The 25986-nt window shown below is 37.0% G+C and overlaps 1 protein-coding gene across 7 annotated transcripts in view; it reads left to right on the top strand.

Moving 5' to 3' along the window:
• The window catches only part of LOC108190752 (Fc receptor-like protein 5), a 36558-nt gene extending 13667 nt beyond the window's left edge, over positions 1-22891 (top strand). For 2 of the 7 annotated variants that reach the window (XM_073907937.1, XM_073907938.1), the window contains exons 5-17: positions 4945-5232; positions 7746-8012; positions 9157-9438; positions 10470-10748; positions 11376-11669; positions 17391-17669; positions 20290-20565; positions 20645-20968; positions 21060-21338; positions 21454-21705; positions 21921-22166; positions 22341-22448; positions 22527-22891. In XM_073907937.1, coding sequence (XP_073764038.1) covers positions 4945-5232; positions 7746-8012; positions 9157-9438; positions 10470-10748; positions 11376-11669; positions 17391-17669; positions 20290-20565; positions 20645-20968; positions 21060-21338; positions 21454-21705; positions 21921-22166; positions 22341-22448; positions 22527-22573 — 3221 coding nt within the window. In that variant the 3' untranslated portion in view covers positions 22574-22891. Of the gene's footprint in view, positions 1-4944; positions 5233-7745; positions 8013-9156; positions 9439-10469; positions 10749-11375; positions 11670-15697; positions 15796-17390; positions 17670-20289; positions 20566-20644; positions 20969-21059; positions 21339-21453; positions 21706-21920; positions 22167-22340; positions 22449-22526 lie in introns of all 7 variants that reach the window. The other 5 variants (XM_073907940.1, XM_068222814.2, XR_012383003.1 and 2 more) reach the window with 4 other exon arrangements.
• The last annotated feature ends 3095 nt before the right edge of the window (positions 22892-25986 follow it).

The following is a 25986-nucleotide window of genomic DNA, read 5'->3' as shown; positions in this document are numbered from 1 at the left end:
AGGTTGCTCTTCTTCAAGAGGGGTTTAACAACTGCAGTTTTAAGTGAGGTTGGAAAAATCCCTGATAGAAGTGAAGCATTTACCACTTTTAGAAGATCCATTTCTAAACAGGTAAACACCGTTTTGAAGAATGATGTGGGGAGCGTGTCAAGACTGCAGGTTGATGTTTTCATAACTTACACAATTTCTTCTAAGATTTTGCCGTTAATTGCCATGAAATCAGACATAATGTCTGATTTCTTAAGTTGTGGTTGAGCTTGTTTGATATCGACACAACTTGACTGATTAGATGAGCTGATTGCCTTTCTGATATTATTGATCTTATCAGTGAAGAAATGAGCAAACTCATTACATTTGCTTCCAGAGAGGAGCTCACTGGGAATCCGACTGGGGGGGTTTGTGAGTCTCTCTATCGTTGCATAATATCGTTTAATAGCTGGAGTGATCAATATATCAAAAAAGATACAGAAATGATCAGATAGTGCCACATCCTTAACAACAGTCGATGAAATGTGTAAACCCTTAGTTATAAGTAGATCAAGAGTGTGTCCACGATTGTGTGTGGGTCCTTGAACATGCTGAGTCAGATCAAAAGTGTTAAAAACAGTCATCAGTTCTTTTACAGCATTGATTTCTGGATTATCAATGTGAATATTAAAATCCCCAGCAACACTAAAATAATCAAATTCAGAGGTTACAATTGATAACAGCTCTGTAAAATCCTCAATAAAAGCTGGAGAATATTTTGGAGGTCTGTAGATAATGATCAGTAAGATGCGTGGAGACCCTTTTAGTGCTATACTCAGATATTCAAAAGACAAATAGTCACCAAATGACACTTGTTTACATTCATACACATCTTTAAACAGGGCAGCGATGCCTCCACCTCTCCTATTAACTCTGCAAACACTCAAAAAGTCAAAGTTTAAAGGAGCTGCTTCATTCAGAACTGCTGCGCTACAACTGTCATCTAGCCAAGTTTCATTTAAAAGCATAAAATCAAGGCAATTTGTGTTGATAAAATCATTGACTAAAAGTGACTTATTATTGAGTGATCTGATGTTTAGAAGTGCTAACTTAACAGTTTTAGCTGTTTTTTCTATAGTAGTCTCAGATCTACATTTAATAGACACCAGATTTGAATGATTTGCTTCACGGCCTGATGAAGTCTTTGGTTTTCTGTCACTTAACACAACACATATCTGCTTAGGGAAAGCTACAGACACACTGGGTTCCTGCTTGTTCTGAAAACATTAGATAAAGACACTGTTATCTAAGCAGGCCCCCAACACACATCACAGAGAGCTCTTGTGTTCACCAGCTGGAGATGGGGCGTTGTTGTTTGGGCCCTGGCGGTGTGATCGGAGGGCTCTTCCAGGTGGGCTCATAGGTGATTGTGGAGAAGGCCGGTTTTTGGTTGGTAACTGGGGGCTTGCGGCAATGGAGTGTGAAAGTTTAGTTCCAGCATACACCAGTTCCTCCATCTTTTTTGAAAAACCCAAGAGTGGTGAACATTGTGACAATGAGAACGTGTCCGGTGACAGAGGCTGTGCATCTGGAGATTCTGTCTGCAAAAATATGTTTTCCTGAGGATCATTTTTGAGTGACGAGACTTGATGCTGTTCTGATGCGTCACAGTCTGCCTGTGTTGAGCAGAGGGCAACTGATAGTGTCTCTATCAACATTGGGTGTTTTGGCTGCATGGCATTATCACTGTCCTTGGGTGATTCGTCAGCCACAAGTCCACTCAGGAGCTGATTTGAGGTCCTGTGGTCATCCGGACATTTGCTAGGTGTGTGTGTACAATTCAGTTCAGTGGCATACACAGCTGATGGATGATTGAGGGAGAAAAAAATATTGTCCTTTAGCACCTTTGCACCAAGCTTGTTTGGATGAAGGCCGTCTGATGTAAACAGCTGTCTTTGGTTCCAGAAGAGATTGAAGTTGTCGATGAAATTCAGTCCTTTCTTGTTACATGTTTTCTGTAGCCATACATTTAGACCAAGAAGCCGTGAAAACATATTTGTCCCTCTTGCAGGGAGTGGTCCACTTATGAACGGCTGAACCTTCAATCTTTCAGCTGTTTCCAAGAACTCACAGAAATCTTTCTTGAGCAGTTCTGACTGTTCTTTCCGAATATCATTCTTCCCCACATGGATGATAATCCGTTTTGCAGTCTTGTGCTTTTTCAGAATTTCCTCAAGTTCTTTGTTTACATCAGAAACTGTTGCATGAGGAAAGCAGTATGTCATTGTAGATCTGCTCCTGAAATTCTTGATTATTGAATCTCCTATGACTAGTGTTCTTATCTCAGGTGTGATCGGAGCAGAATGCCGCTGTCTAGTCGGCCTTGAGCCCCTGTTCCATGCAGAATTAGTTGCTGAATCATGCGATCTCTGTCTGACTGCATTTGGGCATTCTTCACCCATATTACTCAAAACTTCATATCTGTTCTGAAGCTGTATTTGAGTCCGAGCTGTATTTGGGGTAGAAGACGCTAATGCGGCAGCGTATGATCTGACCCCACGAGTACCCTTTGGTCTCGCACCTTGTTTATGCCAATGCTCATTTTCAAAAGTTCTTTTCTGTTTTTCTGTGCTCAAAACAGTAGCAGGAACAGATTTATGGGACTCACCGAATGTGTGCTGAGAGGATCCACAATGAAGCTGAAGTTCTGGTCGGATCGCAAGCAACTTCGTTTCAAGAACTGCAATCTTTTGTAGAAGTTTGTGGCAGTTTGTACAGCAGTGAGAATCTGAATTAATCCGATCCAGAGGCATTTTCACAGCCGTGTCTTCCCGTCTCCGGAATGTAAGCAGCTGGTAGTGGGAGGATTGTTTAGACGGTAATTTCCCTCTTGTTAGTATAGCTATATTTCAGAAAGTTTGTAGAATCGATGCTGATTTTCAAGCCGTGTTGTTTGAGCACTGTGCTGATTGGCTCAAGTTAAAATTAGGGTATAAGATATAAAAGCTAGAGTGCGAAGAGCGGAGCAGTGGGCAAAGACTTCCGAACAGTAGCAAAGCAGGAAGTAGCAATCTATATGTGTATATGTAACCCACTCGCTCTTTTGCGTGCTCGCTGGCCTCTAGCACCACCGCTGCTACTCTGCGTTGTGTTGTATGTGTTGTGGGATGGTAAACTGGAGATGCAGGCAAAGAGAGGTTCGTGATCGTGACTCGACCATTTATTTGTCAGAAGGGCACCTATCAGTGTTGATAACACAAACTCAGTCAAATATCAACACAAAACATTCATTATTATTAACTACTGCAACACAATGGCTTTGCATGAGCCACACACTCCCTCAATCACTCTATCACAAAAAATAAAAAAATAAAACAACCTTTTAACTCCCTATACAACCCTCTATTTGCTCCTTACAATTTAGTACACAGAATATCTCAGTAAAAAGAACTCTTGAGCATTAATAACAAAGATGCATTTTAAATAAGGATCCTGCTATCATGAACACGTCTTACCTATTAGTGTTGATAACACAAACTGAGGAAATTACGGCGCACTGCGCACATATTCAACACTACGGTGTGCCAAGAGGCTCAAACAACATAAGAAACGTCCAAATACCTAAATAAAACAGTGTCACAGCGACATCTTGTGGACAAAACAAACACTGCGCTACATCTATATATGTATATATATATATATATATATATATATATATATATATATATATATATATATATATATATATATATATATTGTGTGTGTGTGTGTGTGTGTGTGTGTGTGTGTGTGTGTGTGTGTGTGTTATGAAATAATTCATTCCTTAGGGTATAGTTTATTCAAAACTGATTCACAGTCAAAGGGATTTTCCCCTATTAAAAATTAATTAAGTTAATAGCTGTGAACTTGATGCTGTGCTGTGTTTTCAATATTTAATTTTATGGTCAGTGAAGTCAGTGAAACCTGTAATGAAGGTATTATCATGCTGGTATTATAGTGTTATCAACTACTTTGATTGTATTTTAAATATCTGAATACAGAAACATTTACATTGTTCAGTAATAAATTGATAGTGACAATAGTATTTTATAATCAATTAAACATTTTCAGATTCTCTGTATTCTGATGAAATAAAACTCTTTAATTAAAAAAAAAAAAAAAAAAAAAAACTTTGATGGCACTTGGTTCTATCCATCAGTTTTTGTTGGGATTTGAGATGTCAAAGGGTTTATGATAATTTTTGAAAGACTTATTTAAACACAAGCATCTATTGCTCATGAGCAACTTTATTGCTTAATTTTAAGAACCTTATTTATATAAATTTTATTTAATATTTGATTTTTGATGCAGTTGCTTTCAGACTCAAAATGTTTTTCTTACTAAGATTTTTTTTGTCTTGTTTTTAGTGTAAAAATCTTACAATTTTTAAATCAAGAAGCATTTTCTAGACAATAAGCAACACATATTGTTGTGTTTTAAAAAAATAATATTAAAAATGAAGTCAATCCATTACGGTGAATAATTCACATGCAACATGTAGCCGGCTACTATCCTCATATTCACAAGGATAACATGCTTTTAAAAATGAACCATTGACTTGTTCCTGCTGCTCTTTACAGAGTCACAGATAAGCTTTTAATTCAGTCAAAGCAGACTGTGGAGAATGACAGAAACTCAATGTCTGTATATACAATATTGATTGTAGAATCTCTGTGATCTGTTTGCTTTCAGTTAAGTCACATGAATCACTGATAAAATGAGTGGGCAGGGCTTCTGTTCAGTAGGCGGTGTTTGTGCAAATATACACACCCCTGTTAATTAACATGCCTTGGGAAAATGTTTTTATATCTTAATTAAATAAATGCTTTGGTTAAAATGATGAACATTTAAATTCCTGAAACATGCAGAATAATTTAATGGAACAAAGGACTCATGATTGGGGTGTTTGAGTCACTATGTTTTCGTAATTTCTCTCAGCTTCACCCAGATCTACAGTGACTGTGACACCAGACAGTGCTGTATTCACTGGAGAGACAGTCAATCTGAAGTGTGTGATTAAGTCAGATCACAGTGACTGGACATATGAGTGGTTTAAAGACAGTGTAAAGTTACAGTCGTCTGATGGTCATTACACTGTAAACAGAGACACTCTCACTATCAGAGGAGCTGCTGAGTCTGATCGGGGTCACTACTGGTGTAGAAGACAGAGATCTGGAAGACCAAACTCATCACAATTAAGCTCTGCTGTTTCTCTCTCAGTGACGGGTGAGCTGAATTTATTCCTTTTAAACTCACTCTACATCAGGATTTCTTAATCCTGATCTTTGAACCCCACTGTTCTGCATGGTTTGTATGTTTATTTTTTCTTTTCACTTCAGATGTAATTTAACCGTAAATGCGCTGCAATGAATATGTGTAGAATGTGTAATTTTAGTGTGTGATGTGTGAGTTTATATTGTATTATATACAGAGATATATAATGCCACACTTCACATTTCTCTAATAAAAAGATACTGCAGTCAGTGCTGTTGTGCAAATCAGTGAATGGAGGTTCTGAAGTGAAATAAAGGTTTCAGTGGAGAAGGGAGTAGGGAGCAATGCACATAATTAGAAATAATTTAGCTATAAAAATAAATTATCCACATGTGTACATTCAACCAACAATAAAGTCGTCCAGGACGTGTCCTCACAAATCATGCTCCTGACGAGTTGACAGAGTTGACGTCATGCTAGGGACACCTGCTGGTCAAAAAACTAAAAATACAACAAAATATTACAATGCATCAAAATTGCCTTTACACATACTTTGCAAACAATTTATTATAATATTTTAAATTCAATCAGCTAAATCACTGGATTGAAATACATTTTATTTGTCTCATGTTACTTTTTATTATTACTTTTTTAATTTTCAGGAATTATATTGTTTGTTCTCTATGGTGAACTCTCAATTAGGCAAGGCAAGGCAAGTTTATTTATTTAGCACATTTCATACACAGTGGCAATTCAAAGTGCTTTACATAAACAGGAATAAAAAAGACAAGTTTAGGAACATAAAATGCAGACAATAAAAATTATTAAAAACAGATAAAACCAATTAAAATGAGTTAAAACAGGCTATAAAGAATGAAAAAGAAAAGGAAAAACATAATAGTGCGATCTGTCGGACACAGCACAGTGCTCATTCAGTAAAGGCACAGCTAAACAGATGTGTTTTCAGTCTTGATTTGAATGTGCCTAATGTTGGAGCACATCTGATCATTTCTGGAAGCTAATTCCAGCAGCGAGGGGCGTAGTGGCTGAAGGCAGATTCACCCTGCTTTGACTGAACTCTTGGAACTTCTAGTTTATATGATCCTAATGATCTGAGTGATCTGTTGGGTTTGTATTCAGTGAGCATATCTGTAATGTATTTAGGTCCTAGGCCATTTAGTGATTTATAGACCAGTAATAATACTTTAAAATCTATTCTGAATGTAACTGGCAGCCAGTGTAAAGACCTGAGGACAGGTGTGATGTGCTCTGATTTCCTGCTTCTGGTCAGAATTCTGGCCGCAGCGTTCTGGATGAGCTGTAACTGTCTGACTGTCTTTTTGGGAAGACCAGTGAGAAGACCATTACAGTAATCCACCCTGCTGCTGATAAAAGCATGAACAAGTTTTTCTAAATCTTCACTAGAAACAAAGCATCTGATTCTTGCTATGTTTTTGAGATGATAGTATGCTGATTTACTGACTGCTTTGACATGACTGTTGAAACTCAGATCTGACTCCAGAGTCACACCAAGATTCTTGACCTTATTTTTGTCGTTTGACCTTTAGAGCCAAGGTATGCATTCACCTTGAGAACCTCATCTCTGTTCCCAAACGCAATGACTTCAGTTTTCTCTTTGTTTAACTGAAGAAAGTTTTGGCACATCCAACTGTTAATTTCATCAATGCATTGGCAGAGGGTGTCAATGGGGCTGTAGTCATTAGGCACTAAGGCTAGGTAGATCTGAGTGTCATCAGCATAGCTGTGGTAGGAGATTTGGTTCTTTCTCATTATTTGGCTCAGAGGGAGCATGTAAAGGTTGAACAGGAGAGGTGCCAGAATCGAGCCTTGTGGGACTCCACACGTCATGGGTGTCCACCTCGACCTAATTACTGTATTTCCTTTAAACTGTTTCTTATTTACAAAACAACTTGCAGTCAGATTCTCTGATCATTCTGGAGGAAACATGATTTTTTATTTTTTATTTTTTTCACAACACACCAAAAAATATGAACAAAGTGATGTCTAAAGAGTTTATTTTCCGGTTGTATTAACAAAATGGTTGTATTAAAAAAGTCACTAATGACAATCAAATTGTGTTATTTTATATATTTTCAAAATTAAACTTATTCCTACAGTCATTACTTTTACTAATTACTTTGTGCCATTAAGAATTAAGTAATTTACTAGTTATGATTAGCATTATTCATAAATCATTAATTCTGTTAAAAAGTTTGTCAGATAAATAGAGGATATTAACAGTTGAAGCAGCTTCTCATCAACAGCTATAAAATACTGGACACACAAACTTTAACCTATACTATCTTCTTATCATCTATCTAAATTAATTAACTTAGTGTTTGCAATTCCAATACGTAATTCTTAGTTCTAGTGCTTCTTGGTCAGCAATTTATGTTGTATAAAAATTGAAACAAATAATGTAAGCTTTTTTCCTATAAAAAAAAAAAAATTGTAATTGTAATTGTGATATTGATACTATGCTGTATTTTTGTTATGTTTATCAGCATTGCCTGTTGTGAAGGTGAGTCCAGATCAGCCTGTGTTCATTGGAGAGACAGTCACTCTCACATGTGACATACAGACAGGAGAAAACATTCAGTGGACATACAGCTGGAATACAAACAGTTCACCAGTTCCAGGCACCGATAGAAGAGTTTACGAAATCACATCTGTGTCTGATGCTCATGCTGGTCAATACAGCTGTGGAGTAAAGAAATCATCAGACTCACAGAGATCAGTCATCAGTGATGTTGTTACACTGACTGTATCAGGTGAGTCTTCAGATTCACATCTCTTCAATGATCATTTAACATCATTATTAACGCTCATCACCTCTCAGGTCCTCATTTAGGGCAGTGTACACATGGTTTTAACAGTATTTTAAATGGAAAACCAAGTCTATCATATAATATATCTACTAAAAGACAGTAAATATTACTTTACAACTGTATTATAAATAAATCAAATGAACAGTTTCATATTAGTCAATACTTTTACAGAAATTAATTTAAAACTGAATAAATATAAATTAATAATAAATAGACTCTTTTATATAAAAGTAAATAAATAGACTCGATGATGGGCTAAAAATCTGCGGATTTCTGTGAGCGCAGATTCTGTGTGGGCCTAGTTATGGCTTATTTAATTTACAATAATTTGAATATGTTCATTGAGGATCACTTATGATTTTAAGGTGAGCAGACTAGAAAATTACAGAAACATTATCTGTACAGTGTATTGAGTGTAGATTGTACACTCATCATAATCTGTGATTATAGTCACTCCTGTTTGCTGTTAACATGATATGAGATGGTTCATGCATTTAGTGTAGACAAGAGTCTGTCAGTGAGTGACTGAGTGGAGTTTCTGCTCAGATGGTGGTGAAACTTGCAGAATATTGAATTGGAACAAACAGCCATTATGTCACTATTGATTTCTCATGTCATTACACTTTAAACTGAACACGAGTCTGAAAAAAATCTGATGTTTCACAAGAGAAGTCTACTGAATGTGTGTTGTGGAGGCTGTGGTTTATATATTTGATATTTACTCTGTCAGTGTTCCTGTGGCTGTTCAGGATCAAGATGATTGTATAAAAGGATTTTAGCAGATGATGAAGATGAAACAGGGTGGACATTTAATCGAGGCAATTTTAAACTGAAATTAAATAAAAAGTCATGATGTGCTCAATACTTATTTTACCCGCTGTATAATCACAGTCCTAATGCTAGCCGATAAGCATTTAGCTAAAAGTGCTGAAGTGTTAAATTACAATAAACACGGTATAAAACACGTTTTATTTATTCTTTGTTTTTGCCACTTTAAACAGAAAAAGATGTGGCAAAATATGTTTAAATCAAAGAAAGCAATGTCAAGATGACATTAGTCATTATTTCCTCGTGTGTTTTAATGCAGCGAGACCAAAGCCTGTAGTGAACGTGAGACCAGATCAGCCTGTGTTCATTGGAGAGACAGTCACTCTCACATGTCACATACAGCCAGGAGAAGACATTAAGTGGATCAAATACAGCTGGATTAAAGATGGAGACACTTACAATCCACACAGAACAACATCAGCAGCAGAGTTGAGTTTCAGAGCTGATTCTGTGTCTGTCAGTGGTCAATACAGCTGTAGAGGAGAGAGATCAGACTCACAGACATCAGACATCAGTGATGCTGTTACACTGACTGTATCAGGTGAGGCTTTATAATCTCATCTCTTTAGTTTGAATTTAAAATCATTATTTGTGACTCAACATGTTTCTTGTGCTGTTTTTATCAGCCACATCTCTTCATTTAAGAATGATGAAACAGTTCACTTTTAAATTTTTTGTTTTCAAATAAGGAAATGCATGAGATTTATTTCATACAACAGACACACTGTACAACTTAAGAAAAAAGTCTGAGAGCCTCAAATAATCTGTTTTTATTCATCACAGAAATGCAATCTAGCTTATATTTACACAGCGTCTTCATCCAATACACCTTGAAGCAATTCACAATATCCCACATCACCATGAAAACTACTAACAAATACAAATAGCATTTCATAATTCATGCATGGAAATATAGCAAACATTAATTTGTGTCTTTCGTTATTATCAACATACCTCGCTTTGTTCCACAATGAATGTGTTAATCCTTCCACCATCAGACATGAGTCAATTTAATTTCAAATTAATGCAGCGTGTAAAAACTGTTAGGTAATATAAAGTAGGCTCAAAAGATCAATGTCTCTCATTATTGTCCGTTGGCTATATTTTTAAGCTTACTAGCTCATTACTGGGTCAACAATGGGCAATTTCAACAGAGTGTTTTCTGGATGCAGTAAGTGTGATGATGCTGAGTTGTGGTGATAAATCATTTTAGCAAACAGTTCAGATCAAACTGAGAGAGACCACTGCTTTTGATAAATGACCAAACATTATTACAAAATGATCAGCAGGGTAATAATATACACACAGAGAAGGCTGTTAATACACTTTTTTTCAGTGTAGAAACAGTATAACACATTCCTGAGCAAAGCTGAATTTAGCTGGTGTTTGTCTGAGAACTTGAGGGAGTCAGATCCTCTTCAAAAACAGCAGATCAGAAACTACTGACAGCACACAAGAAAAATAGAAAAAAAAAATATTATGTAATATGAGATGACATTTATAAAGATTTGAATTAACTAATTTTCACTGAAAGAGCTGTTTGAGTCACTATGTTTTTGTCTTTCTTCTCAGCTGTACCCACATCTATAGTGTCTGTGACACCAGACAGTGCTGTATTCACTGGAGAGACAGTCAGTATAACATGTAATATTGTGTCTGGTCATGGGGACTGGAAATTTGTTTGGTATAATGACAGACACAGTAAGTTAAAGTTGTCTGATCACACTGTAATCGGAGATACTCTCACTATTAGAGGAGCTGCTGGGTCTGATCAGGGTCACTACTGGTGTGGAGCACAAATAAGATCAGTCTCAACACAATCAAGCTCTTCTGTTTATCTCTATGTGAAGGGTGAGTGCCTCAGTAAATATTGTGCTATAATTTGATTTAAAAAAGCATAAAATACAAAAAAATCTGCTTCCCATTCAATTTTACAGTGAGTTGAAATTTTATTTTAATAATAATAATATCAATTATTATTATTCATTCATTTATTTTCTTTCGGCTTACATTTCTACACCCTAAATGTAAAATTTGTTCATCCTTCATTCATTCATTCATTCATTCATTCATTCATTCATATTCTTTTCTTGGTACCTTTATTAATCTGGGGTCGCTACAGGGGAATGAACCGCCAACTTATTCAGCATATGTTTTACACAGCGGATACCCTTCCAGCCGCAACCCATCACGGAGACACATCCATACACACTCAATCACACTCATACACTATGGACATTTTAGCCTAATTTAGGCTCGAACCAGCAACGTTCTTGCTGTGAGGCAATCGTGCTACTCACTGCACCACTGTGACACTCCATTATTGATAAAACATGAGCCAACTAGATTTGTTGCTTTGTGTTTTTTCTTTTTCACAGGTTTTGAGATTGTAAAATATTGGATAAAATCATGCACAAACACACTACTGTGAAGAATTTCCAAAATACATTTTTCACTTTGTTTTGTTTTGCTTCACAGCCTTACCCACGTCTACATTATATGTGACACCAGACAGTGCTGTATTCACTGGAGAGACAGTCAATCTGCAGTGTGTGATTGAGTCTCATCACAATGACTGGACATATGAGTGGCATAAAGACAGAAACAGTGTAAAGTTACAGTCGTCCTCTGGTCGTTACACTGTAAACAGAGACACTCTCACTATCAGAGGAGCTTATTGGTCTGATCAGGGTCAGTACTGGTGTAGAGGACAGAGATCTGGAAGACCAAACTCATCACAATCAAGCTCTGCTGTTTATCTCTCAGTGACGGGTGAGTTTAATATTTTTGTCTTCTTGACCTCTACAGTTATTGAATTCAGCACATTACTGTATTTACTCTATTCTGATTATTATTATTAATTGTATATTAATATTAAAATCTCTTTTTAGATTATACACTATAAATATTTATGATGTATCCAATGCAAACTACAAACAAACTAGATGTTTTATTTAATGCAGCACTTTTCTTATAAGACTTTTTTTTTGTTATTGAGTTCAGTGATCCTGACACTGTGATCAGTGTGATCAGGTTGGTCTTCACATTCACATCTGTTTGCCACATTTACAATCAATATTTTGAAAAGTTTCCCTGTACTCTTCTGAGTGAGCCACATGTTATTTTAATAGAAATAATGGAGAGCATCTTTAAGACCTGTTCACACCCATAGTTATTAAATTAGTGTTAAGGTCATTAGACGATCGTCTGTTTGTTATAAGTGTGTGCTACAGTTTTGTCATTTGGATTCTGATTGGCTGTAAAGATTTCAGGAAAAAAACAGTCACATCGCAGGACATACAATACTGAGTTAGGTTATAGATGAGGGACACATATGTTTGTTTTATGCGAAGTCAACATACAATCAGATGTGTTTACTTCTTTTTTTTCTGATGACAGTGACCTTTAAATTTGGTCATACAAATACTGTAAGAGCAAGACAACATTAAAAACTGGATAAGAGTCTTATTCATTTGCATTATTTTTATTTGTGGATAATTGCAAATACAACAAAACCATTTATAAAACTAAAAAAACACCTCAGTCTTCAGGATCTTTACGTAGAAAAACATCACCAAAAAAGTTCCCGTAGACCTTCATTCATCAAAACATAAATTAAGATATTTTAGATTAAATCTGAGAGTTCCCTTATCCTCCATAGACCACAAGGGTCACGACTCGTTCAAAGTCCAAAAATAATAAATAAATAAATAAATAAAAAACATCCATAAAACTGACCACATGACCTCAGAGGTTCAATATTATCAAGCTACGAAAATACTTTTGTACACAAATAAAAACAAAAATTTTGACTGTACAGACTAAAGTTACTTCTGCTTTGTGTCAGCATAGAGTGCACATTCACTCTTGTGAACTAAAGGGCTTTGTGTTTACACCAAACTCCAGTACTAGAGGACACAAACATGTCACTAATTCAAGGATATAAGGACTAAAGGATTTTGTCTCAGTTAGCAGGATTGACTAGACCTACTTGGCCTAAATAAAATAATCATTCACTGCTGTTGATCTTCACCCTAAATAACAAACGCACTGAACACTCCTTCAGTTTTTAGGATGATGCTACATCCAGATGGAGGATCATAAATTCATACAATTTATTCACAGAATATAAAGATAAAATGTATATATTTTTTTGAAAAATTTATGAAGATATAATTATTTTAACTAAGGATGCTCATTTCGGTTAATTTTGCTAAGCGACAACCGCCGCTCATTAATCGGTTATTAATGGTTAACTGGTCAGATTACTATTCATTTTATATTAAACAAATTGACGTGTCTATTTTGTGTCTGACACATTAAATATTGCTTAAAATACTGATTTATTTTTATATGCCAGCATATTAATAATAGAACATAACAACAGCATTTTCACTCACCTGCAGTGTTTAGCACAGAAGAACAGAATAAACTAAATAAAATGAATAAAATAAATAGGACTGCCCTAAATTATTTTCACTCTAATAATTAATTTATATTACAAAACGAAAATACTGACTGATTCTTTTTAATAACCGGCATAGGCTGTTTTTTTTCCAATCATGTTTTTTTCTTCCGTCAAATAAAAATAGCTGACTTCCTCAAATTGCCCGCTCCACGGAAAATATGCCTTTATTTAATACCCCGCTGTTATTATTATAATCACAAAACCTTTTTACATTTTTAAAGAGCCCATATTATACATAAAATAGGGTCATATCTTGGTTGTAAGGGTCTCCAACAACAGTCTAATATGCATGCAAGGTCAAAAAACACTTTCATGGTCTTATAATCTGCATTTATTTTTACCTAATTATCCCAGCGACTCCTGTATGAATCGTCCAGTGATTCATTTGTTCCCAAAGCCCTCCTTAGCGCGAAGCTATTCTGCGCTGATTGGACCGATGACAGTCTGTCGCGATTGGTCGACTGCCTTCAGTCAGAGAGTAAAATGCCCAATAGCTAATCAGCAATATAAAAAGTACTCACAGTTCCTACACGCTCGATAGTGTAGGCGTGGATTTTAGCTGCCACACACACACAAAAACACACACACACACCTCCGGACTAGAACGCTCCCGCTTCTGCCCGCACCCGCCAGGTTTTAGGCTTAGAACCCGCCCCGTTTTCTGCCCGCCGCGCCCGATCCCGCTAAAGAGCGGGGGAGAACACAACCAAAAATCACCCAGCTATACAGTCCAGACAGCCAAGCTGTCTGTATAAACACACACACAGCACCAACCATAAAGCTCTCGCTCGCGCTCTCTCTCTCTCTCTCATACGCGCGGGTGCGCACTAACACACACACAAGCACCAAGCAGACATATCTTTCTCTTTCTCAGGCAGCCCGCTCCCGTCCCAAATCAAACCCGTTACCGACCGCTCCCGCGGTTTATTCAGAAATTTATTCCCGCGCCGCAGAAATCTGGCGCGGGGACAGCCGCGGGTATGCAGACCTCTAACGTTACCACGGAGCTCCATAAACAAAGCAGCACGCGTCGCGTTTTTAACGTGACTTTGCACGCGATAAGAGAATATAGCCAGTTAACCTGATACAGTACACGCGGTTACAAGTAACAAATCACAACTAAATACATTTGCAAGCTAGAGTCAACGAGGCAACAACTTTAACCGCACGTACTTACACTTGAGAAATGGAAGAAACCCATCCTGATGTCCATCAGTAAGTTACTCTTTACTGATCCTTCCTTTAACAAACGCAGATGAAGTATTCTTTGTAGCATGTAGCTTCCAGAAGTTTCCAACTGCTTGGTTATAATGCTGAGGTTTCATCTTTGGGTAGAGACTCAATATAATATCCATCTGCAATGTGACTTCAATCGACCGGCATGTTTGTGTGTGTGTGTGTGTTTGTGGGTGTGTGTGTGTGTGTGTGTCTGGGTTTCTGCGTCAGAGGGCGGGGCCTCAGGTTTGAAATCTCCCGGGTTTGCGCGTGCACGTGAATAACTTGGTTTCATTCGTACGTCATGGCGAAACACCTAATGAATCGGTATCAAGGCGACTCGTTTGAAGCACTATAAGTCGACTCTTTTATAGATGAATCAACCGTTTTAAACACTGTACACTAACAGATTTAAGCCTTAGCTGGATACTTCACTTCACTTAGAGCTGTGTTACACACTACATGGAGGGGAATTTTCAAAAACCCATAATATGGGCTCTTTAATAGAAATTATTATTTTAAAGATTATGTCTTGCTATATGGTTTCTTCTCTCTCCCTCGCGGTTAAGTGCGCACGCTGCGTGATGAAAAGACAACAACGCGCTCATATGTTGACTTTTTGTAAACAGTTTTGTTGTTTAAATTTGATATTGCATTAATGTGCATACATATGGAAGGTAAATCCTGCCAATTTTAAATAAATCAAATAAACATTGGAAATAAAAATTAAAATCGGATTAACAATTTCATTTTAAAACACTGTTCACAAAATATCTGCCAAAATTGAAAAGGAAACTAAATTATTTCATTTTCATTTTCAATTTTACTTTGACAACACATCGTCCCAGTCAAATTGATCATTAAAATGAAGTTGCCAATTTAACATTTCATTTTCACTGCATTTCCACTTCGATGTAAGTTGCAGATGATCCCTAACACTGCGTGCATGAATGTCTGGCGAATATGAAACCTAAAACCAACTTTACAGAGCTGATTTAGCTTTCTTTTAAAGATTTTAGTACTAACAAGTTGTTAACGTCACAAGACCTAATACAGTATTCTATACGACTTCATCACAAGGCCTACCACACTTACGCTGCAGTTTCTCTGCCCACAGAGGAAGCCCGTGACTCCTGCTGCAGGACGGAAGTTTGACGTTTGGTTCTCCTGTGTCCCCTGTTCCCTTTTGCTGTACCAATGCAGCAGCTGCTTCACGTAAAAGCTGACTAACAGTTTTTGGCATTTTACCTCTGTTATACTGTATTTACACTAGTAACTCACGCTGTCCCATCCATCAAAACCGTGCTTCTGCCCTAGGGCCCTGTGAAAGCACTCGACGTTACTTGAATACGCCCCTCCCACTGATTAGCATATGCTTTGCATGCAGCTTGAAGTTGAAAATTAAATCGAAAATGAAAACTAAAATGAAAAAGTGTCAATAAAAGGAAAGCTTAATTTTACATTTTAATTTGAATTGTGTCACTATTATAGCGTGAAGATTAATAACACGCTTTGTAAAAATTGTGTTTCCATTTTATTTTTCAGTTTGGCTTTTTATTTTAATATTAGCAGTCTTGACGTGGAAATGCAGTAAAAATGAAATGTTAAATTGGCAAATTCATTTTAATTATCAATTTGACTGGGACTATGTGTTGTCAAAGTGAAAATGAAAATGAAAATTAAATAATTTAGTTTCATTTTCAATTTTGGCAGATATTTTGTGAACAGTGTTTTAAAATAAAATTGTTAATCTGATTTTCATTTTCATTTCCAATATTTATTTGATTTATTTAAAATTGGCAGGATTTACCTTCCATACATACATGCTTTATAAGCTGTAAAATAAAAGGTAAAGCCTATTTGTTGCGTTTATGACGCAGATCCAGGTCAACATCAGCCGAAATGGCATTAGGGCCAAAAAGGGGCACCTCACTGCCTTTATGTTGACAAGGAAAACAGAAGAGAAGAAGCGCGGTCTTCTTATGAAACGACTGAATCAGCTGGGTATCGATTGTGCAAAAGTGTTGCTGTCTGTGTTGTTACAATAGTAATATTTAATAATATTGTGATTATTCAAGATTTGTAAATTCATACAGCTCTGGATAACTTAAAACAGCGATTAAACCTTCAGAACGGCATTAATGCGTCCAGAAGTACAGTGAAACGGCTATAAACTCCAGCAAGATAGAGTGATTGTATGCAGAGCCATATACCTTTATCTATAAATAAAGTATAACTATAGAAACTGTGTTCATCTTAACTGAAAGTTTCGTCGAGTTTGCTGGCCTCACGCATCGCACACATGTCAGTCAGTCAGCACGTAACGCCAACAGATAGGCACAGCACTATATATGGTTACAGAAAAGTTTGCGCTGTTATAATTCACTTACCTTTTAATACATTTTGGTGCGATTATAATCCGCTATTAAAAACAACAACAATGACTGAATGTTTTGAATGGGTAATGTAACCGTGGCGGGATGCATTTTGGTCCCCGCCATTGAAGAATGAATGTAGCGGAAACCAAGCTCTTTAAAAGTTCTCTGTAGTTGTCTTGACAACACAAACTGCTGCTCTGGGATGAGCCGCGTGCAAAAGATGCCCCTCTTAACCCAAGGCGCATTCAATCGGCCCCTTATGCAGCCAAACTAAAAATATATAAAATAATATTTTTAATCGTTTAACTGATAGCATTAATCGGTTACAAATGCACCCTATCGGTTAACGGTTAATCAATTATTTTGAGCATCCCTAATTTTAACTAAAAGAGCCGTTTGAGTCACTTGATGTTTTGTCTTCTTTCTTCTCAGCTTTACCCTCATCTAGAGTGACTGTGACCCCAGCCAGTGCTGTATTTACTGGAGAGACAGTCAAGCTAAAGTGTGTGATTGAGCCGGATCACAGTGACTGGACATATGTGTGGTATAAAGACACACAGAGAAACGGTGTGTTACAGACGTCTAAGCTTCAAACGCTCACTCTCACTAAAGCTGCTGAGTATAATCAGGGTCAGTACTGGTGTAAAGGACAGAGATCTAGAAGACCAAACTCATCACAATTAAGCTCTGCTGTTTATCTCAATGTGACACGTGAGTACTTCAGCAAGAAATGTTATAATATGTTCAAAATAGTCAAATATAAAAATACATTATACTATGAATATTTGCAGTTTTACAATAGACCTATCTGAATAATCACATTAAACTTTATTTCACTGTTAAATTATGTAAATATTCTAGATGTTGTATGGTGATGCTGTGGTTTTACTGACTATAACAGGGGTCACCAATCTCAGCCCTGGAGGGCCGGTGTCCTGCAGGGTTTAGCTCCAACTTGCTTCAACACACCTGCCTGGATGTTATAAGTATACCATAGTAAGACCTTGAATAACTAGTTCAGGTGTGTTTGATTAGGGTTGGAGTGCAAAACACGGCCCTCCAGGGACTAGTTTGGTGACCCCTGGACTATGAGATATTTATATTCAGATCTGTTCAGTGCTCATGTAGAATCAGCATTTATGGCTCAACGCTGGTATTAAACTCTTCTGGGTCAGACACATCTGTTATCAGAGGACTGAAGCTTTTTAAAGAGAGATTTTTCATACATAATTTGCCTAATTTTATACAACATTTCATACAACAAAACTATTCTTTTCCAGCTGTTTTCAGAAGTTTATGAATTGTGGTGTGATTAAAACACATTCCTAAATTCCCAGTGTAAATAAATTGACTTTTAGATGTAAAAAAATAAAATAAAATAAAACGACACTTTTAACCTGACTTCATCTGTGGTTCAGTTTTATGTGCTAAAATTACTATTGTTATTATAAAATTATTAAATTATCACTATTAGTGATGATCACCATATTATTGTTCAATATTATTATTAAATGACGTATTGGCGCAGTGGCTCGCGCTCTCGCCACACAGCAAGAAGGTCGCTTGTTCGAGCCTCGGCTGGGTCAGTTGGCATTTCTGTGTGGAGTTTGCATGTTCTCCCCATGTTTGTGTGGGGTTTCCTCCGGGTGCTCCGGTTTCCCCCACAAGTCCAAAAACATGTGGTACAGATGAATTGGGTAAGCTAAAATTCTCTGTAGTGTATATGTGAGAATGAGAATGTATGGCTGTTTCCCAGTAATGGGTTGCAGCTGGAAGGGCATACACAAAAAATTTGTCCAAACAAGAACAAACAGGAATCCAAAAATAAGCAAATATAAAACTAGATCACCAAACAAACACACCAAACATGAGGAACAAGCAAATTCCTAAGGCAACTAAAACACAAGACGAAAGGGTTTTTAAGGACAGAACTAAATTAACAAACAAGAAACAGCTGTAACAAATACTATAGTCAGAAGAGCAAATGACAAAACAAGCTAGTGCCCTCAAGTGTCCATAGAAGGGCACTGCAATTGGTGTGACACTGCACTGTAGAAATCTGCGCGGGACTGAATTTTTAGTCCTGTTCCCGCCAGGTTTTATTCCGCACCCGATCGCTCCCAGTGTACATCCCGCCACCACGTTTTATTCGAAAATATTTTTTAGCAACACAAGAAATCCGGTCAGGTGCAGCTGCTGACCTCTACTGCATTGTACCCTTTACCACCTTGATCTGCACCTCCAAAACATGTAACTACACCTCAAGATGATGCAGAAAGCAAGTTCTGTGATTGGTCGGTTTGGTAGCTGTAACAACTGTGGGCAGGACTGGGAGCAATGAGAGCAGAAAGAGGCTTTTGGTCATACCTGCCAACACTCCCGTTTTTCCCAGGAGTCTCCGGTATTTCAGACGCATCTCCTGTTTTGTTCTGTCTCCCGAAAACTAACCCCGGAAAAAAATTAAATGAATAACAGATGGAAAGCAAAAACATATTTTGAAAATTTGATATATGTTTGAGCATTATCAGATATGTAGCTGTGTGTTATGGCTGTTTATCAGCACTGCTGTGATTTGGCTTGAAGGCAGAGGACCAAAGGTTATAACAGCTGTGCTGATTTAAACAATATTGCACTGATACAAGAGTAATGCAGCTTTTATAAAACAGTGCAACAACACAAGTATGTAAATAAAAAGAGACACCAGAGTGTATTAAAAACTTTTTTATGTGATATAATACTTCATTTCACCACAAGTTGTTAACCGCTGAGGTAAAGCCTCTTACTAGATAAACAACAACAACAACATGTCAAATGCTTAAGAACTAGTAAAAAATGCATATCTTTTTTCCATTGCAATATTTACAGTATTGTGAAGTTTCAGTGATGATCATACAGAGGACATTGTGCACTGATGCTGTTATTTAGGTTTTATTGCCACATGAAGAGCAACAAAATCAATGAATACACAGATACAGGTCTGTATTTCTACATGTGGAAGTTCACCAACATTATACAGCAATATGTAGAGCTACACTGTGACACTACTGTATTGTGCAAGAGAAAGAAAGAGATTGACTGAGAAATGCCATGTCATTTATTCTCAAAGCACTCCTCTTCAGATCAATCTCATCTTAATAAAGCATTTGTTCAACAGTTAAAAGTCATTTCATGCTGCTTAATGTCAAATCAGTTTTCTCTGGAATAAATAACAGATGAATGAGACCAACTATTGCTGCAGGCAGAGCAAGAAATGTACAGAATGTCTGAGCTATTTATCTAAAAGATGAACTCTGGCCTTTGAGGATCTCAATCTGTTCTTGTTCTTCTTCAGATTTAAAACCAAAGCTTGAACTCAGATCAGATCCTGCAGGAGCTGCACTGACTGGAAACACAGTGACTTTGACCTGTAACACTGATCTGTCCACCGGATGGGACTTTTACTGGTACAAAAACACACAAGACTCTGAGATAAAGATGACAAGAACAAACTCCTACAGCATGAAGATTGATTCAGTGTCTGATGGAGGCCAGTACTGGTGTAGAGCTGGAAGAGGAAAACCAGTCTATTACACACAATACAGTGATGAACTGACACTCAGTGTTACAGGTGAGAGAAAACAGTGTGATTCAATATATCTGTATATCTACATCAAATCTTACACTGAATTGAAAATTTGTTTGTACAGGATTTCCTAAAGCTGTGGTGACGGTGTGGCCTGATGAACATGTGTTCAGAGGAGAAACAGTCACTCTCAGATGTGATATAAAGTGGGGAGGAAACACTGAGTGGACACACAGATGGCAAATAGAGCAAACAGACCAATATAACCACAATAACAAATATTATAACCAGTTTAACCAACATAACAACACTGTGAGCCAAACCTCAACACAAAAGTTGAAGATCAGCCGCGTTGAGGTCTTTCACCATGGTAAATACAGCTGTACAGGACAGATGGGCAATCAAAGCTCTCAGCGCAGTGATGCTGTTGCTCTGACTGTGTCTTCAGGTGAGTGTGTGTGTGTGTGTGTGTGTGTTCAGTATTATCAGAGTCTGTATCTGCTCCTCTATGGCTCTGTAACTCCTCATGTTTGGTTCAGATGAAGCTCAGGCAGCAGTGCGAGTGTCTCCACAGCCGTGGCTCACTGAAGGACACTCGGTGACTCTGATCTGTGAGGTTCCAGGCTCCTCTACAGGCTGGACGTTCAGCTGGTTCAGAGATGCTGATCATCTGTCAGACAGCAGCAGAGGAGCTGGAGGCTCTTACACTCTCAGTCCTGCTGCTCTACAGCACACAGGAGTTTATACGTGCAGAGCAGAGAGAGGAGAACCAGCCTATTCCTCACAGAACAGCAGCGCACAGCCACTGTGGGTCACTGGTGAGGGAAATCAGCTTTCAGCAGCTGTCAGAGCTGTTGTTGATCTCGAATGTGCCAGTAGGTTTATGTCAGTGACAGCAGCAGTATATTTGTCTGCGTTTGCTCTCTGTCTCAGGTGTTTCTGCTTCAGTGCGTCTGGTGCTCAGGCCCAGCAGAAGTCAACACTTCTCCTCTGACTCTCTCTCTCTGAGCTGTGACTCTGCTGAATGGACCGTGAGAAGATTCACACACACAAACACACAAGATTGTTCAGCACAAACAGGATCTACATGTGGAATCCAGTCTCTCAGCACATCTGACACTGGAGTTTACTGGTGTGAGTCTGAATCTGGAGAGAAACGGCATCCTCTGAACATCACTGTACATGGTGAGTCCTGTTACTAAGATCACAACATCTACACACATTCACATCTCAATTACACACACACATTCTCATCTCACTGTTTTCTCATTCTCATTTGTGTTTAAAGCATGTGTTGTCTATAGGGGCTCAAGAAGGTTATAAATTCTTGAGACTGCAGAGGTAAATAGTTATATATTATGACTAAACTGTGTTGTGTTGTGTTGTGTTGTGTTGTGTAGATGGTGCTGTGATTCTGGAGAGTTCTGCTGATCCTGTGATTGAGGGAGAAACTCTGACTCTACACTGTTTACATCGATCTACAATCTCCTCCATCCTCACAGCTGATTTCTATAAAGACGGATCACTGATCCAGAATCAGATGACAGGAGAGATGAGCATCCCTACTGTCTCAAAGTCTGATGAGGGTTTCTACTACTGTAAAACAAAGAGCATAGAGTCACCGCACAGCTGGATCTCAGTCAGAGGTGAGACTCACTGCAGTTCTGCCACTCTCTCTGGTGTTTATTGTATAAGACACTTAATTATTATTTACAAGTCTGGCTCTTTGTTGTCAGTGTATTATATTAATCTCCAAATGACCTTTAATATAGCTGTATATTGTTCAGTGATTTGTTTGTGTTTCTCTTTTCCATCATCAGATTCAGCAGCTCAGATTTCTGCCTGTAAGATTGTCAGTTTTCTTCTGACTGTTTGTCCGTATCTGTCAGCGACAGTCGTGTTGCTCTACAAAATCTACAAGGCGAGAGGTAAAACTTCTGTCTGATCCGTCTCCCAAACTCTGATTTCTCCAATCTTAACATAAGTATATTGTGTTTATTTCACAGCTCAATCTGCTAAAGAGCAAAGTCAGAACGCTGTAGCAGAGGAATAAACTTAAGTCTGATTTGAACATGTTTATCATCTAAAGATTCTGAATGTTGATCTTCAATACTGTTATTCCTGCAATGTTGAATTTACATCATGTAACGATTTACAACATTTCAAGAAAGATTGCACATATTTTGATAGTGTCATTAGTGCTTTATTAGTCTTTAAATGCTGAATGTATTTTTGTGTTGTCTTTGTAGCTATTTAATAGTAAATTAATAGTTTTTATTTTTGTATTTTACTGGTTATGTGTTGTGAACAGTTTGTTTGTCTAGATTCTTTTGTTTACATTAGTGTGTGTAATAAAATATTCTTAATTTTATTTACATTTGTGTGATCATTTGTAAACCATCATCTAATGCATGAACAGTGTGGTCATGTTTCAGCTGTAATGAACTGATGGATTCAGAAGCTGATTTTAGTGATTCTGTCATTAAGTTCTCTCATCATACACTTGTTCCAGACCAGTTTGACTGTCTTCTGTTGTACAGAAAATTAGCTGAAGAAGCTGAAAATCTTCAGCCACTGACTTCCATTTATCTCCTTTTAACTTTTACATGTTGATGCAAAACCAATTTAATCATTCTTTGGGGAACTATGCTTCAGTGGATCTATCACACACCTTCAGTAAAACAAATTTACTCTACAAATAATATTGTACAGATCCACTACACCAGGGGTGTGCAAACTCAGTCCTGGAGAGCCAGTGTTCTGCGGAGAGTTTAGCTTCAATCTTAATCAAACACACCTGAACCAGCTAATCCAGCTCTTATTAGATATACTAGAAACGGCCTGGCAGGTGTGTTGAAGCAAGTTGGAGCTAAACTCTCTAGGACACTGCATGGCCTCCCAGAACCGAGTTTGGACACCCCCTGCACTTATGTATCTATTCTGAATCCACTTATTTTCATGTCAGCTCGATCACCAAAACACAACACATATTTTATATCAGCTACATTCGGATGAAAGAATGCAGTGTTACAAAAGACGTAGAAGTTAAAAATCTTTCAGAGACAGTATGGGTGGCTCTCAGAGGAGCATTTGATCCAGCGCTTTACCTGGAGCTGGGGTGTACTTGATGTCGGCCTTTGTGCCCTGAGACATGGCATGTTTAACCAGCTCCCCGGGCAGCAGCAGACACACTGTGTTTTTTTTTTAATTGTAACAACTTTTTAATGGTACAAAAAATATACGTGACAGGAGTTAGCATAAAACAAATATACAAAATGTACTTATGAAAAAATGAAATAAACACATTGAAGAATTCACACAGAATTTAAAGTGTCTTTTTTTTATTTATAGAGTCTCTAGTACTACTAATATAAGCATAATTCCGTCATCAATACCTTAAAATTCAGTTTCTTATTGGTAAATTTACATTTACAAATAATCAATAGCAAACTAAAAAAAATTAATTACATAAAAACAATTTTTCCTCTTGACTAGGGAACACAGTAAAGCCAAAAGTAAGTAAAAGCGGTTTAGAAGACTGTAATTTGTTATTAATAAATTTTTGCACCTCAAAATTTGATTGAGTATGAGTAAAGCAGTCTTTTCATATTCATTACAAAAAATAAAATTCACATCAATTGCTGGATAAAGTCTGTGGAGAAGTTTATAGGATATTTCTTTAATTTTATTTCTAACATGTATTTCTGTGGTAACAGCCACACCTTTTCCAGAAAATCAGTTGATCCTTTCATAAAGACATCCAATAAGACTGAATATAAGGTACAGTAATAATTTCTCTTTGGACAAGGGTACGGATAGCTCTATTATTACGCTTGGTATTTACAGTAAAACAGGTTTTGCCAACACAAGATTTAGTGATATCAAAAGATGATATGATAAGCATGGTCTTGATTAATACCTCTAAATAACATATGGACCCCTGGAGGAATTGAACTAATAACAGTTGAAAACTCTTGTTGGGTAATTGAGATTTTGTAATAGGAGAGGAATTCATTGTAAGAAAAGATTAAGCTTCTTTATTATATAACTGACTAACTAGATTAATTTTGTTTTCAAACCAATAAAAAAGAGAGATTTGTGCTTATATAAAATGTGTCTATTATTCTAGATGAAATAGCGATGTGGGGAAAAATTATGCTTATATATTAATTACCATGATATGAGCGTTTGTCTGTTGAAGGCAGATAATTTAACTGGGGTTTCGTCTATATTATAACTGCATATCAAAATAAAATGAAGACCACCAGTATTTGAAAAAAACATGAGGGATAAAATTTCAGATAGGACTGGTATTTTTAAATGGTGTTTAATCAAATTAACCTTAAAGGTGTGGTTCATAGAGGTGAAGTCTAATTAAGACCACCATTCTTTAAAAATGAAACTTTTATTTTTAAGTTTTATCAAAAATAGGTTAAAATTAAGAGGACATGTTTTCAAATCAGGATGAACCTGCTTCAGCACTTTGTAGACGTAGTAAGCTCTTCTTACTGGTCCTCTTGCGTTTCTTTCCTCCTTTACCGGCGTTCTTCCTTGATGCGGATTTCGCTGGTTAAAGAATTGTTTAACAAGTATATGAAAATTCTTATCTTAATGTCGTTATGCTAATTTGAGAGAGGACTAGCTGCTGATTAGGATTGGGTGTTTTCATGACCCCGCCCAAAAAATGAGTTCATTGGACAAAACCTTTCTTCTTTCGCAGAACAGCCAATAAAAGGCTTTACAACGTTAACCCCGCCCATCAACAGCTACCACCCGCCGACCTCCAATCCTTTATTTCTCCGCATTTTTCATTTTTTAGAAAAAAAAAAAAAAACACCGCAAAAGCTGTAAAGTGTACTTTCTCTTCTAGACTCTAGAATTCTTGTAATGTAATTGTATAATTGCAAAATTATAATTGTAAACTGTTCATAATTCTGACTGCTTTAAAAATGCCAAGATTGCATTGGTTTCTTTAACCCTATGCTTAATGTATTTTCACGCCTGATGATATGCATATTTAAACACCTGGAAACTCGTTCTCGTAATAAAAGCATGTGTAGAATAAACAAAAGTATTCTGTGATATTTCGCTTTTAATGCAGAAAAAGTGTTTATGCTTGGCTATAGGACCTAGTTGAAACCACGACCATGAGCGGTCCTTCTAAACGTCACCGGTGACGACTTTCTACTCCACAAGCCACAAATTTCTATACTTTATTGGCGCGTAGTCTTTATTTTGCTATCTTTCTTTTTAAACTACTTCTAAATAAAGTATTTGCTTTATTAAAACAGCTTCGGTAAAATTACATCTATGAAAACCACAAAACTAATTACTAAAGCTTTTTTAAGTTGGAAGATGAAGAGAAGTCTACATTAGGGATACCATGCGCTTTTAAGATGTTGTTGATTGGCTATTATCTGGTTATTGTTTCTGCGGTTGGCCAATAGCTGTGCGTCTCTCTTTTGT

The sequence above is a fragment of the Danio rerio genome, chromosome 7 (assembly GCF_049306965.1).
Source record: "Danio rerio strain Tuebingen ecotype United States chromosome 7, GRCz12tu, whole genome shotgun sequence".
Classification (NCBI taxonomy): Eukaryota; Metazoa; Chordata; class Actinopteri; order Cypriniformes; family Danionidae; genus Danio; species Danio rerio.
The sequence above is the reverse complement of the archived record's forward strand: the minus strand, read 5'-3'. Positions and strand labels throughout refer to the sequence as shown.